General features: G+C 40.1%; 2 protein-coding genes across 4 annotated transcripts in view; both read left to right on the top strand.

Annotated features, from left to right (window-relative positions):
* The first annotated feature begins 21 nt into the window (after positions 1-21).
* On the top strand, positions 22-2993 carry LOC127068434 (50S ribosomal protein L1). Its single transcript, XM_051004652.1, has 8 exons — positions 22-1052; positions 1382-1574; positions 1681-1888; positions 1975-2154; positions 2218-2332; positions 2425-2543; positions 2610-2707; positions 2793-2993. Exons 1-8 carry the CDS (start codon positions 1034-1036, stop codon positions 2962-2964), a joined length of 1104 nt encoding a protein of 367 aa, XP_050860609.1. The 5' UTR covers positions 22-1033; the 3' UTR covers positions 2965-2993.
* Positions 2994-3961: 968 nt separating this feature from the next.
* LOC127068394 (cadherin-99C) overlaps positions 3962-13846 on the top strand; it is a 53470-nt gene continuing 43585 nt past the window's right edge. The window contains exon 1 of one of the 3 annotated variants that reach the window (XM_051004507.1): positions 3962-4211. In XM_051004507.1, the coding sequence (XP_050860464.1) occupies positions 4209-4211 (3 nt within the window). In that variant the 5' untranslated portion in view covers positions 3962-4208. Of the gene's footprint in view, positions 4212-6652; positions 7661-13846 lie in introns of those variants that run through there. The other 2 variants (XM_051004506.1, XM_051004508.1) reach the window with 2 other exon arrangements.

The following is a 13846-nucleotide window of genomic DNA, read 5'->3' as shown; positions in this document are numbered from 1 at the left end:
TCTCTGCGCCCTTACACTTGTATCCAGATTTCTCTAAAATTTCAATTAATCGTTTAAATAATACCGCGTTTGTTTAAATGCATGGCTATTAAGAGACAATGTATATATTAAATGATTTAACATTTTTAAATCTCGTTACGTATAGACTTTAAATGCGAAATCATTCATCGGTGATGTAAACAATAACAAATGTGTGTAACGCGGACGACTTTGTTAAGCTGTCAAGTCAGTCATCTGTTGGAATCCGACGAGTAAACATCGTAGCTCTCTTACCTCGCGTTCGTCCGTATAATTATTGAATTCTTTCAATTGTTTTACAATTATTTATATACGTTCTGTATTGTTGCATTATCTCAATCAATTCAGAATTAACGTTTACGATTGAAATATTTCGTTATCAATCGTAATAAATTATTAATTGAATTAATGATTAACGAATAAAACATTTGTTTATCTTATCCTTACTAAGGTCTTTCGTCCTTCTTAATTATTATAACGATTTATAACAACGAGTATTGGCGTAATTCTTAAACGATTTTAATAAACAAAGTCTCATTTTAAAGATGAAGGATAAAGAGAGAATTTTTGAAGAAGGTTTATTTACTTTCTTCTTTGTCTTTTTTAAAAAAAAAGAAGTGTTAAAAAATGACGTTCTTTCGGCAATAGTCTACGCATAAAAATAAAGCTGTTTAAAAAATTCGAAAAAATTTGATATATTATTTACTTTTACTAAATGTAAAAATTTCTGTCGCACACTCGATTGTTATTATGCGTGAAAGGAGTATAACCTAACAAACTTAAATACGCATAGTGTATAATAGGCGTATAGTGGGGATGGTGTTTCTTTATTGTGTTCAAAATTTGAGTGAAATAAAAATGTAATTCTACAAAGTGATTTGTCAATGGTTTCCATCGAGTGTTTACGAAGTAATTGCCATTGATTTTAACTTTCAAATTTCGATAACAGATAGCGCTTTGATCACCGCGAATTAGTCACGTGATCACTCGTCATTCTTAATCGAAGAAATAGAAAATGGCGATTACGTTTGTAGGTAAGGTTTCAATACATAGATTTCGATGAAATAAATAGTTTACATTAGTTAAAATAATTAATTTATAAATGAGAAGAAGCATATATTTCTGTCATCGTTTAGTTATATTTACGTATTATTACTATTTGGTGACAATATTCTATATTGTTACAAATCACGATATGTAACTTAATCACAAGTACATACAAGAGATGAATTGTGAAATGAAATTTTTAACAAAATTGGAAAAAGTCATGACGTTTATATCATTCTAATATGCTCGCATTCTTTATAATTTTATATATTTATTTAAATATATATATATATATGTTTGTGTATGTTACATCCAGGAAGATTATTAAATAATCTTTGTGCAACACCCAAATGCAACATAGGAGTTGTTAACCAATTCGTTGTACAAACACGTGATTATGCTGCAAGGAAAGGTACAAGAGCAAGAAGAGAAGCAAAGAAAGTTAAACGGAAAATAGAAAAAATTGAAAAACTTGGATTCGTAGAACGAAAACTCAAAGAAAGCCAAGCGTAACTTATTTCTTTCTAACATATTTAACTTTTATTGATATTATAATATAAATCTAATATGATATATGAAGTTTGTAATATATTTACTTTTGATAATACTTTCCAGCAAATTAAATAAATCAATAATTAAAAGAAGGGTGGACGACGATAAGTACAAAACAATTCCAACCGATAATGTATGGTTATTATGTCGTCATCGCAAGAAAGTATATACCATAGAAGAAGCGGTGCAATGTCATCGTGAAACACACCATCCCACTCTATTAAATTGTCCTAATTCTAAAGTCAATGCAAAAATTGAATTGAATTTAGAGGTTAATAATGAAAAGTTATAATGTTTAGACCGATATTAGATATACTTTTATTAATTCCATTAATTGCGTACAATTATGTGTTTTAGACAGAGAAAAAAGGAAAGTTAATTGGTGCTTTTACTCGAATCATAGATTATCCTCATTGTTTTGGTCATGAAGAGACCAGAAACATAATAGCCTTTTCTTCGAAACAACAAGTAATCGAAAAAGCTTTGAAGGCAGGTGCTACCTTGGCTGGGGGAAAAGACCTTATAAAGTCAATTAAGGTAACAAGATCAACTATAAAACTTTAATCTTTTTGTTTCGTACATTAATTTTTTCTGATTTAGGCAGGAGACTTGGCTTTACTCGAATATCAATACTGTTTAGCAGAACCGGATATTTTAGCCGATTTAATATTAATTAGAGGTTTATTGAAAAAGAAATTTCCAACATCCAAAGCAGGTTTTTTTATGTCAATTTTTGTCGATATCGTAAGAAGCATTAGATTTCTTATAAGATTCTTGAGATAAAATCTTTTTTATATCTTCATTCAGGTACCTTAAGTCCCGACCTTGAGAATTTAGTAAAGAAATTTGTTTTGGGTATCAAGTATAATGCCGTACCCGAAAAATTGGAAAAAAATTACGGTCTGATCGAGTGTCCTATCGGAACGGTAAGCGCAGCGCGACAATTACGCGAATAATTTATAATCTCTCTGAAATAATTTCATTTGTTTTAGCTTGATATGGATAGTAAGCATTTGGAAGAGAATTTTGCTGCTCTTATCAATGACATTAATTCCGTCAAATCTAAAAAACATACTAATTTTATCATAAGGTATTTCGACATTTAAAGAGATAATTTTATCGTAAAATTCATTGCGAATCGACATAGGAAATAAGTATCGATTTATGTATGTTAGAACGCAGTTACTCAGTCCACCGACAAAGGAATATTTTATAGTAGATTTTACTCAATATCTGCCAAAAGAAATTCCTAAAAAGGATCAGACAGTGGAGGAGGGATTGATGGGGAACGAAGAAGAAGAAGAAGAAGAAGAAGACATCTCGCATGCTGTCATACCGTCTCAATAGTTATAGAATATAAGCGTAAATTTTCGAAAGATGAACTTTTGTTATTAGCCCGTACGATTGGAAAAATTCGAAAGGGGATCTTTGGAATACTCTAAACGTATAGTTGTTACTTGCAATGCGAATTGAAAAATATGGCGTCATGAAAAAAAAGAAGAAAAAGAAAAAGAAATCATTCCTACATGATTTTCCTTGGATCCTATAAATATTTTTCACGTTGGTAGAATAAGAGAAACGAACAGGAAGATTCAAAAGAATGAGAAAATCGGTGAGCGACGTCATACTGGAAGCGCGGAATAGTGAGGGGCGCTGGTGCATCGAGTAGTATACGGCGGACGCGCGAAAATGACGACGGGTTGGCGCGGGAAGGGGAAGATCGCGCGAGAAACCGGCGGCGAGTCGAAGGAAAAGGGAACGGAGAACGGTGCGCCCGCTGGTGGAGGTGACGGTGAGAGGAGAGAGGGGGAGTCAACTCGGCTACCTGCCGATCGAGAGAGCTCAGTCGGTGTCCGCCAGGTTGAAAATCCGCCGCTTCTCCCTGCTCCTTTACTATCGCACGTGATACTTTCTAACGCCTTAACAAATCTTGCCGAGAAGTTAGGAAAAAGCATATAGTTTGTAGTTAGTTAGTTAATCAGTTTGCTCGAAAGATCCAAAATTGGCGCGCTTAAGAGGATCGAAGAGGGTGCGGAAGACGAAAGTTTGTACCGGACGAGATACGTTCTCTCCTAGTGTGTCTCTTTTTTTGTGCGCGTGTATGTCGTCTGTGTGTGTATGTGTGTTGTTTGCGCGTTCCTCACGAACGCTATCGAAAAGGATATAAAGCGTTCTAAACGTGCTTTCACGTGGAACGTGAAATAATATTTCTTCGTTTTGTCATTCCTTTTTTTTTTTTTCAAAATAATTTGCGCGAAGCGTGTGCTTCGTCCTTTTGTTTTCTCGCAATCAGTGCGCGCGGGTGAAAACTCACGCAGGCGCGTTCGTAATAAGCGCGCACGCGTTCGGCGTACACTCGACTTGTGTTTACTATTGTTACGTGTTTCTGGTGATATCATTCATTTTCCGCGTAAACGACGACGACGACGACGACAACAGCAACAAGGACGAGGAGAACGACGAAGACGACGAGGAGCTAACTCTGAGTTACTTTTCTTTCGATTAGAACGAACGACAGGAGACATGCTCGATTTATTCAACAACGGTAGACAGTAGCCTTCGACGATACAGGACGTAAAAAAATACTCGACATGGTAAGCATGAGGAATTAAAGCCCATGTATTATTCTTAGCTCATAAATTTCGAGATTGAAATTTCTTCTTAGGTCAAAGGAACGAATGTGCAGAGTGCGTCGTACGTTTCTCCTTGCGGAGTACTACGACGCTGTTTATTTCGGTTCCAGGTTGGAGAGAAGTCGAGTTTAAATCTCGACGAAATTCTAGCGAACGACGCGACGCGCATAAGGGAAACTGTGAGAGTCCCACGGAATGAATAAAATAATATAAAGAAGAGAAAGGAGAGAAAAAGAGAGAGAAAGAAAGAGAGAGAGGGAGAGATAAGTAAACGTGTAGGTTTCTCTGTCTATAGGTGGACTCTATATTTAGATACACTAGGTCGACACACGAGCACAAATATCGGATGTTCACGAACAAGGAACACGTCGAATAGGCTCTCGGCGCTCCCCTACGAGATTTCTCGCGGCATATCGCTTCCCTCCTGGCGCTATCTTTGCTTTCAATTTGCTCTTTCCGTGCCATTACTCCCACTCGAAACGTTACAACCTAATGTAGAATTTAATGCGTTCGGTTCGTCCTGACGTTACTCGCATTTTCTTTTGCGACAAAGTAAAGAACAAAACGATCATTCATTTGTTATATTTTTACGAGTTAACGAAGATTCGTTTATTCGAGATAATGCGCATTAATTATGATCGTAAAGACGAGTAACGTAGGACTCGACTCGATTAACGCCAAGTGAAAGGTTTTAATCGTTTAACAGTAGCAACGAGTTTATTAGGATAATTATTGTCTTAGGTTTACGTAAAACAGATATACTTTTCTTTCTTGTATCTTTCACGCGGAGAAGTCACGAAACGATTCGGTCATGCGTGTAGACCGGCGACCGATAAAAGTCGAGTTCTGCTTCGACTTTAGAACGGGTGAAGGCAAACGATAGCTCGAGGGCCAACGTGCCTCGGCACGACTGTCCTGTCGTTTCCTTTTCTCTTTCCCTCTCTCTCTGTCTCTCTTTCTCTCCTTCGCTCGCTCTCTTTCTCTTTCTCTCTCTCTCTCTGATTCGCTGGCTTTCTTATATGCCGATCGGGAACTCTAATTGCGATCGCAACGAGCAAACGAAGGGAGAAAGATTTGAATCCGCTATAGTTTTAGAACGGCTTGAAATTAGCTAGCAGGCTATAAGCGTAAAAAAAGATTTCCAAGAATAATTTCCATACGTCTTGCTATTAAGTTTCTCTCGGTGATCTCGAATTTCGACTCGTCCGAGATTCGCGTAATTCGATCGTAGAATCGTCGTTTGAAAATTAACCATTGGAAAATCTCGGCGCGGACGGATGAGAAAGATGGTTAAAGAATCGGTAAGGACGAGGAAAAGGACAAAGTTTCTTGTTCGGTTCTTTAGAAAAGAAAAGGAGACCGGTTCGTGTCTCATCTAGTTGGCTAACGAAGCTACATCGTATCTACGTAGTATGTACGTTTTACGATAGTCATTCCCGATGCAAAAGGGCGGCGTAGCTGGTCTCTCGCATCAATGGCCGCTCGTTAATCGGTCGGTTTACTGGCCGATGATCGAGTACCTAATTAACTATACATTCACGATATGCTTTCGTCGTTTTTCGCGATCGAGCCTCCGGCACGACACGAAGCGGACAATTATATCGTTAAATACCTGGATAACGCGCTCTAGCAAGCTATAGCGTTTGTCTAGCTTCTAAGTCCTAAGATATTCACCGGCCTCCGAGTATATCTCATGTATAATACTTGGCTTACCTACCTATCAACCTACCTACTGTCCCGAGTAACCCGAGGTGGCGAACGCACGACGATAATTACTAGCGCGAGCCGATGCTTGATCGTCTGTCAATGTAACTATTAGTCATAAACTATAAACGCGCTGGGATAGTAGAAACGAGAACACGTGGCTAACTCGACATAGGGAAGAACCTGAAGCTTCTTCGATGATCTTAAACGAGTATCGCTCGTTAACAACGGATTGCGTTAAACGAACGATAGAAACTTTCCAAATTTTTCTCGATAAAACTTGTTTCACAGATGCTTCGCAAACGATGCTTCGAACGGATCCTTTACTCGTTGTTTTCTTCTCGAAACAAGCATCTTTCCTTTTACTTTCGTTAATAGATTTATGGTGGCTCCGCGACGTCGGAAACGTGCCCTCATATTTTTCAATTTCGTGCTCGAGAACAAAGTCCAGAAATAATTTCGCTCGCCGATTCTTTCATCACCGTTCGTTCTGTTTTTTTTTTGCACCGTACGCGAAAGTTACAAACTCGTGTGTTCCTTTCGAAAATGAATAGTGGACGTTGTAAAGTTGTACGACGACAAAAAACAAAAACAAAAAAAAGAAAGAAGAAAGACAGAAAGAAAGAAAAAAATCGTAAAGTTAAACCGTTATTTTCTTGTTTCTTTTTCTTTTTTTTTTTTTCTTAGCACGTCGTCGACATTAATCGCTTGTCCACTCTCATCCTCGAACGAGTCGGATTCTTTTTCTTTGCGCTTATTTCTTTGAATAAGTACTTGCGCAACGGTGAATACCGATATTTTTCCACAGCGTCATCGTTATGCAAGACACCAGTCTGTTTCCTCGAGTCGCACGCGTGAATCGCGGCGAACGTAAGAAGCGGTGGCTCTTCTCGACTTGAAGGAATCGTAATTGCAGACTTCGTTCGGGGCTCGCGTTCCTGACAAGTGACTCCAAGACACGCGAGGAACGAACTCGACCTGGATAGACTAACATTTGAAAAATGCGTTCTCGAAATAGCTAAGGCCTTATCCACTTTTCTACTCGTCATCGAGATTTTCAGAACGGTGTCGATCGTTGGAACGGCGATCTTTCGTCTTGACGCAAACCCATGAGTCCGCCGATGAGTCCGTCGTTTTAATTTCTCCTTTGAAAGATCGCAAGAACGTTTCAGATCGGGAAATGTCCGCGAGGGAGAAAGTATATATTTCGATCGGTACTCGAGTAGTTGCAAAATCTTTCCTCTTTATTATTTCATCTTGATGGAAGGACGAAGAAGATGCGTTGGTTAATTAGGCGTAGGAAGAGGATAAAATGTGTACGCACTTGCACCGCCAAAGGGTCTCATTATTTCCAATGGCATGTAATATAACAGTGATTCATACGCGCGTATATTTATGTATCTAATCTATACGCATGTAGTACGAGTCGCATATTTTGACGAGTAAACGTAGATATTAAAGCCGTCTTCGGAGTCGTAAGAGAGCGGGCATAATACGGGCGAATATGTACAGTTAGACGAATCGCCGTCGCGTAGTCGATGAAGAGGAGTCGGAGAATGAGCGCGCGCGTGTCTCCGAGAGAAGAAGAGAGGAATGGAAGGAGGACGGAAAGGAGGCCACAGGCGACCCGACCGTCACCGTTATATCGGCGCCCACGGCGAAGTACTCGAACTCGGCTCGATTTACGACTAGTTTCCTGCAAGTTGGTACGTTGTATGCGATTCGACGTTACGTTTGACCTCTGCCATACACCTGTTCGGGTTAGGCTAGTAAACCTGCACACGCCATCATGCCGACGGCTAGATAGTCGGAATGAATTAGATCGAGTTTAAAAAGTTTGCCCTTTAACAGAGAAAAATGAAACTCCTTGGGGAGATGTAATCGAAACGACGGAGTCTACCCAACGAACGCCTAGATGGAAAGGTATCGATTATCACTCGCGAGATTCAACTCGACGTCTCAATCTTCAAGAGATTCGAACACTTTTATTTTCGTCGTACGACGATCTACTTAAAGGCATCGATCGGAGATCGAAGTACGAGTAAGTAACGCATAAGACCGGAAAAACTTGTTCAACTTTCTCGTGCCCTCCGGTTCTACACGCTTTACTCGTGGTTTGTTTTCTAGCTCCTTTGTGCGCTTCCTTACAGGAAGAGAAGTCTGCCGAGGACACGCCATGCGTATTACAAGTCGTGTTCAAAGCCACGTTTCCGCGATTACACGCTCCATCCACCTCCGAGCCCTTTTCCTTGAGTTTTGCGACAGTAGTTTGTATTCGTAAGAAATATCGCCGAGCGGACTCAACTACCGATTCTACGTAGCAGACGGGTACACGTCTTTGCGAGGATCTCCGGTAGTTCCATTGCGAATATGTAAATTGGTAATCTTTCCGCGTTTTGTCAGTCGGATTACAATGGAGCTCTCGAACCGAGTCTATTCCCGACGGGGTCTCGACTCGAGAAAATTTCTTTTCGCGTTAACACGAAGAACGTGAGGATCTTCGGGACGCGAGGATTCGACTCTTTCGGCTCATTCGCAATGGATGGATCATTTTCCCGAGATCCTTCTAGGATAATTTTCATCTTACGTTTCTTCGCATACGTTGAGTTAATTCAAATGAAGATTTTCAATCGAGTTCTCGAGCGGACGGACAATGATAAATGGTAAATGTAAAATTTCTATTTCCAGCTTCGGTAACATCGATCATACCACGGTACGTTAAATCTTTAAACTCGATCTTCGTTTACGAACGTATTGTAAATCGTTCGAGTTATATCTACGCTGTTCTTGCATCATGTTGAAATATATCATTTTACGGGCAGATTACATAAAGGTAAAAGATGCTCTGCGTTTGTCGACACGTAGCGAGATCAACGTATTCCCTCCAACAGCATCTTCGATAGAATTCATAAGGGATCTCGGTGCGAGACAGTCGGCGATCTAATCCTCTTGACGTCGAGCCGAACTCGTTGCTAAGATGATTAAGGTCTAGCACGACGCGTGGCTCGAGAGAGTCGTTGATCATTGTCACGAATTCAAGGTGGAAAAATGATCGAGGTTACTTCTAGGGCATGCATATTTTTTTTCTTTTCTTATAGGTAGATATTTCTATGGTGACGTTATACGAACGAAGAGAAACAGTCTTCGCTTCCTGGAGTAACAAGGTTATATAGGAAATTACCGTTAACGGCGTGTCCAGCTGTATCGTTGACATCGAACACGCGTAGCCCTTCGAGGATCATTAATATCAGCTAACGAGACCTCCAGAAAGAAGGTGGAGCGTTCTCGGAAGCCGCGATCCGTGACTCAAGTTTTAACGTAAACCGTTAGAACGAGCTCGCTCTCTTTCAGGTGGATCTCGCGCTTGTAAATCTAGATCCGTTCGAATGACGGATGGATCGTAAGCCATTTGATGGGATTAGATCGTAACTCTTTGGAATGGAATGGCAACCAGCTCTCGTGGAACTATTGCACCGAGAATTATATAATAAAGCGTCGATCGAACGAGCAGAATGATCGAAATTTATGATCCTCGTCCGGTAAGGATCGTTTAACGTTCCTCAAAATTTTCTTCTTACATATGATATATCCATATCCAAGAAATTCTCTCTACGAGTATTCCGCTTATAGAAGTAGAATATATTTCATCGCTTCATTGTGACCGGACGGAATATACCCGTATTTGGCAAATACCCATCGAAATGGAAGAGAACTCGAACGAAACTTTTATTCCTCGTTTTAGAATGCATCGTGTATATGTACGTGTACACAAAGATTGGTTGGTTACTGACCGTGGCCACTGAGGAGGAGCAAGTCTTGGAGCAGGTAGTAGCGCCAGGTGCAGGACACGAAGAAGGATCAGAAAGAAGGAAGGAAGGAAGAAAGAAGAAGAAGAAGAAAGAGGAGGAGGAGGAGGAGGAGGAGGAGGAGAAGAAGAAGAAGAAGAAGAAGAAGAATCGGAGGGTATAAGTCGCTCTGACGCTCAAGCGTGAAGCGAACAACTCGCGAACACGAAATTCCCACAGTCGAAAGAGCGTGGGTAGTAGATCGTTTTTCTCTTTTTAACCTGCCACCTGCCAACGAGACATCCCAATTTTTTCACTCTCTTATTTTCTCCGTCTTCTACTCCGTACTTGCCATTCAATACTTGGAAAAATATCGTACATACGATTCACGTACTCCCTTAAAGTCGAGCATAAGCGTGCCTGGTTCAGGTGTAGCTTCCTGCACTTAAGGTCCAAGAGATGTATATCTTCTCCTCTATAATCCGACCTCGGCTTCGTATTTCCTACCATGGTCACCCAGATGCTCAACCATCGTGTGTACGTAAGCCATAGAAAAAAATTACTATCCGCATCGTGTGTCTTGGGACTATCAAATTACTATTATTACGTAAAATAAGAAAGCTCCTTTCTCTTTCTTTCTTTCGACGACGGAGCCATTAAAATAACAATCCTTCGCTTATCTCCCCGAGAAGATCGTTTATTTTACTTTGCGCTTCGTATCTGGGATTCGCGTTTTCTCGAAAATATTTTCGATAAATTTCATCTTTTAGCTATTTTTCTGTTCGAACGCATACCCGCTATTATTTACTTAGACATCTTGTGTATCTTGCACTCTCGTGCAATACGAGGATCGTTTGGGTGTGGCAAAACGTATGCCAGAGATCGGCCCGAGAATACTAAACGCTATTCGAATGACAGTCGTAGTAGGTACGACATGTTACGCCAAGTAATAAAGTCCATTCTAGAATTTAAACGTAAATTAAAAAATACGTTTTTTGATTTATTCATCACTTTACGTCGAGATCTTTTATCGTGGCGCGTCTTTGAATATCTTCTTTCTTTCTTTTTTTCTTTCTCTTTTCTTTTCCTCTTTTTTCGCCTGTTAAATCCAGTCGTCTCAATTCGTCTTGGTATAAATTACAGTGGCGTGATCGTTTAAAAGATCTCGAAATTATTCCGTTCGTGTTACTAACGAGATAATCATTTTCGACAGTCGCGATCTTTCACGTAAACTTCGCGACAAGAAACACGCGTGGAACTAATTTACCTAGCTTTATTACCACCTTCTTGAGGTTCCCTGTGGAAGCCTAAATTGATTTGCGGTTACAAGCCGTTACGGTCTTAACGAAGCCTCGCCGTCTTCTCATTAACGTTAATAAGATCCTCCGAATCGGTCAAATGTGACGCGCATTTTTCTTGCTTCCTCGATGCTTTTTTACAATCATGAAGAATCGATTCTTGAAGATCCCGACGATCATGAAGAAAAGATTCTTTTGTCTGACTCGAGCAACGGAGACTATAACATCGTTCCGTAGTTTTCCTCCGCTTGATCGTCGCTATTTATTCCAGACACGATGATGTCAGCGACGCTCGTTGAATGTGAAATTTTTTTTTATAGTATCGTTAGCTCGCGTGCAAATGTCTACGAGCATTTTTCGAAGCGTGCACGTAGTATCGATACGTTAAACGTCAAGAATTGGTCCATTCCAATCGAAGAAAGATCGAAAAGGAAGACTCCGAAGGATAAAATTAGAAAATGTTGAACGCTGCACGGACCGGATATCTTTGAAGCGGACATTTGGATTAAATCTTCTTTCGGTTTTGCTTTTATTCGTGGCAGCTGTGATGGTAGTACAATATATAGTATGAGAAGCAACGCTTTTCTCAGGACCCCGTTCTGTTCGCGTGCACACACGTCTACCGTGAATTACTACGTCGGCTCGAGCGCGAGCCTCTTCTTCCTCCAAGATTAAGATACGAGAAACGTTCAGAGTTTCAGGATAATGGGACGCTGCCGCTGGCAAACAACGTCGACTCCTCCTCTCTCTTCCTTTTTCCTCTTTCCTTTTATCAGGGCGACAAACGAATCGTTACTTCCGATATGATCCTTTTCAGATCGTACCTAGGTCCCCGTTAATAATATTTAACAATACTACTTTCCTATCCGCGACGAAACGTTTACGCGTGCAAACCGATTTGCCTGTATATTTCTTCGTTGTTGCATCTGCCGACGATATTAAAGTTTTGCGCGTCGAAACGATGCCATTATTTCTTGGTTCGAGCGCCACGCGGATGTGTACCATTGTACTGGGAAATAAAACAGGATGGATGGTACCGAGATTACACGATAGGTAGTATCACGAACGGCCAAGGGATATCGTTGTTTATGAGGGAAGTGAAAAGGGAGACTTTGCTTTGTAACTCGACGACTTACTCGATTCTCTTATATACGTTTCAATGTCTTCGAAGATACTCTGTGAATAATTCTATTACGTAATGAATCATCGGAGATAACGCAGAATCGTCGAAAAACACAATCTCAAATATGTCTCGTTACAATTGCTATTGAAAAAAAAAAAAAAAGCAAAGAAAAGTATAGTCGAGAGAGCCCACGCAATCGACTCTCCTTAATTAACCAACGTATAATAAGGTTCCCCATACCTGCTAACGCAAGATGCGACGTGGCAGTCGGCAATTACTCGTACTAACATCCTACAGTCATAGACGATAATACGTACACACGTACGAGTAACGGGACGTGTATTGCATGGATTATTTATCGTCTTTATTAACTTGCGTTCGTTTCGATTCGTCGAGAACAGAGAGAGAGAGAGAGACAGAGAGAATAAAATTCAAAAATACATCTGCCATAGATCCTCTTTATTTTTGCATTTGAAAATGATAAATCGATACTGGATTTGCATTTTCGAGGTGGCAACGATTCGACGATTGCCAGATAAAGCTATCTATCGGTAGCGTAGAGAAGATCCGATCTCGAGAAGAATTGCCTGACTAATTTCTATATGAATCACGGCTCACCTCGGGGAAAGTGCAATTATTCGAATGCAGCGAGTCTTCGGCCATTGATTTTTGCATCCGACGGTACAATAATTATTCTCGCTTTCGATGCCAGGAAGATAAGAGACGGTAACTGGAAATCAGCTTCGCTTGGCTCCCTCGTCAGCAGAATGTTTTCGGGCTATCCCTACGAGGGATAAAATACGACGCGACAAAGCGAGACGTTGCTTCTCATTTCGACGGATTATTACGTTGAACGTATCGATGTTTCCTGATTTATAAATTTTCTTACATTTTTTTTTTTTTTTTTTTTTTTGGAAACGATCGCAAACGCAATCCGACAATCGAAATCCATCAAAGTATTTAATGTTGTAATAGGTCCTGATCACGGTCAGATAGAATCTCTAATTCAACGCTACGGCTAATCGGACATGCAAATGGAGCGTTCGTGGAGCTCGTGTGAAATTAATTGCGCGTGACGCGCTTCGTTGCTTGGCTCGTCCTTTCTCTTCATCTCTTTTTCTCGTTTTCTCGTATCCTCTTTCTCTCTCTCTCTCTGTCTCTCTATCGACACGTAGACGTTAGATGCACGAGTATCGACGTTGGGTGCACGCGATGTTCCAACGAAATGCTTCCCTCTTAGACTTTTTTTATGACAATGATCGAGATCAGCATGGTTATCTTCTAGAGAATATTTTTCTTTGTCAAGTAAATACCGGAAAAAGTTGCTCGCAAATAAGATCACGATGAGTTTAATTAGCTTCGAAATGAATTTGAATTTCAATAGGTGTACCGCTATGTATTCAACGGCACGACGTTGGAATATTAATTAGGATTTCTCACGATTATCCACGGAGAGAAAGATTTCAATGTAAAACCAAGCCAAAGAGTTGTTCTTCGATTTTATCGAATGATTTATATACCTTTTTGTTGGTTTTTTTGTTCTATTCTTTTCTCTCTCTCTCTTTTTTTCTTTTTTTCTTTTTTTACATCGAACGACGTAACACCGAGAGCAAGCAGCGAGTAAAAGAAACTTCCTGATGACTATCTCCAAAAGGTCGGAGGATACTTATCCCAAAAAATGAAAAG

This window comes from Vespula vulgaris, chromosome 13 (genome assembly GCF_905475345.1).
Source record: "Vespula vulgaris chromosome 13, iyVesVulg1.1, whole genome shotgun sequence".
Lineage (NCBI taxonomy): Eukaryota > Metazoa > Arthropoda > Insecta > Hymenoptera > Vespidae > Vespula > Vespula vulgaris.
Note: the sequence above shows the minus strand (reverse complement) of the source record. Positions and strands in the feature narration are given on the sequence as shown.

What these genes read in the sequence shown, in the direction of transcription:
- LOC127068434 (XM_051004652.1), top strand. An exon ending in AAACTCAAAGAAAGCCAAGC is followed by an intron (nt 1,575 to 1,680) that starts GTAACTTATTTC and finishes AATACTTTCCAG; the next exon opens with CAAATTAAATAAATCAATAA. An exon ending in CATACTAATTTTATCATAAG is followed by an intron (nt 2,708 to 2,792) that starts GTATTTCGACAT and finishes TATGTATGTTAG; the next exon opens with AACGCAGTTACTCAGTCCAC.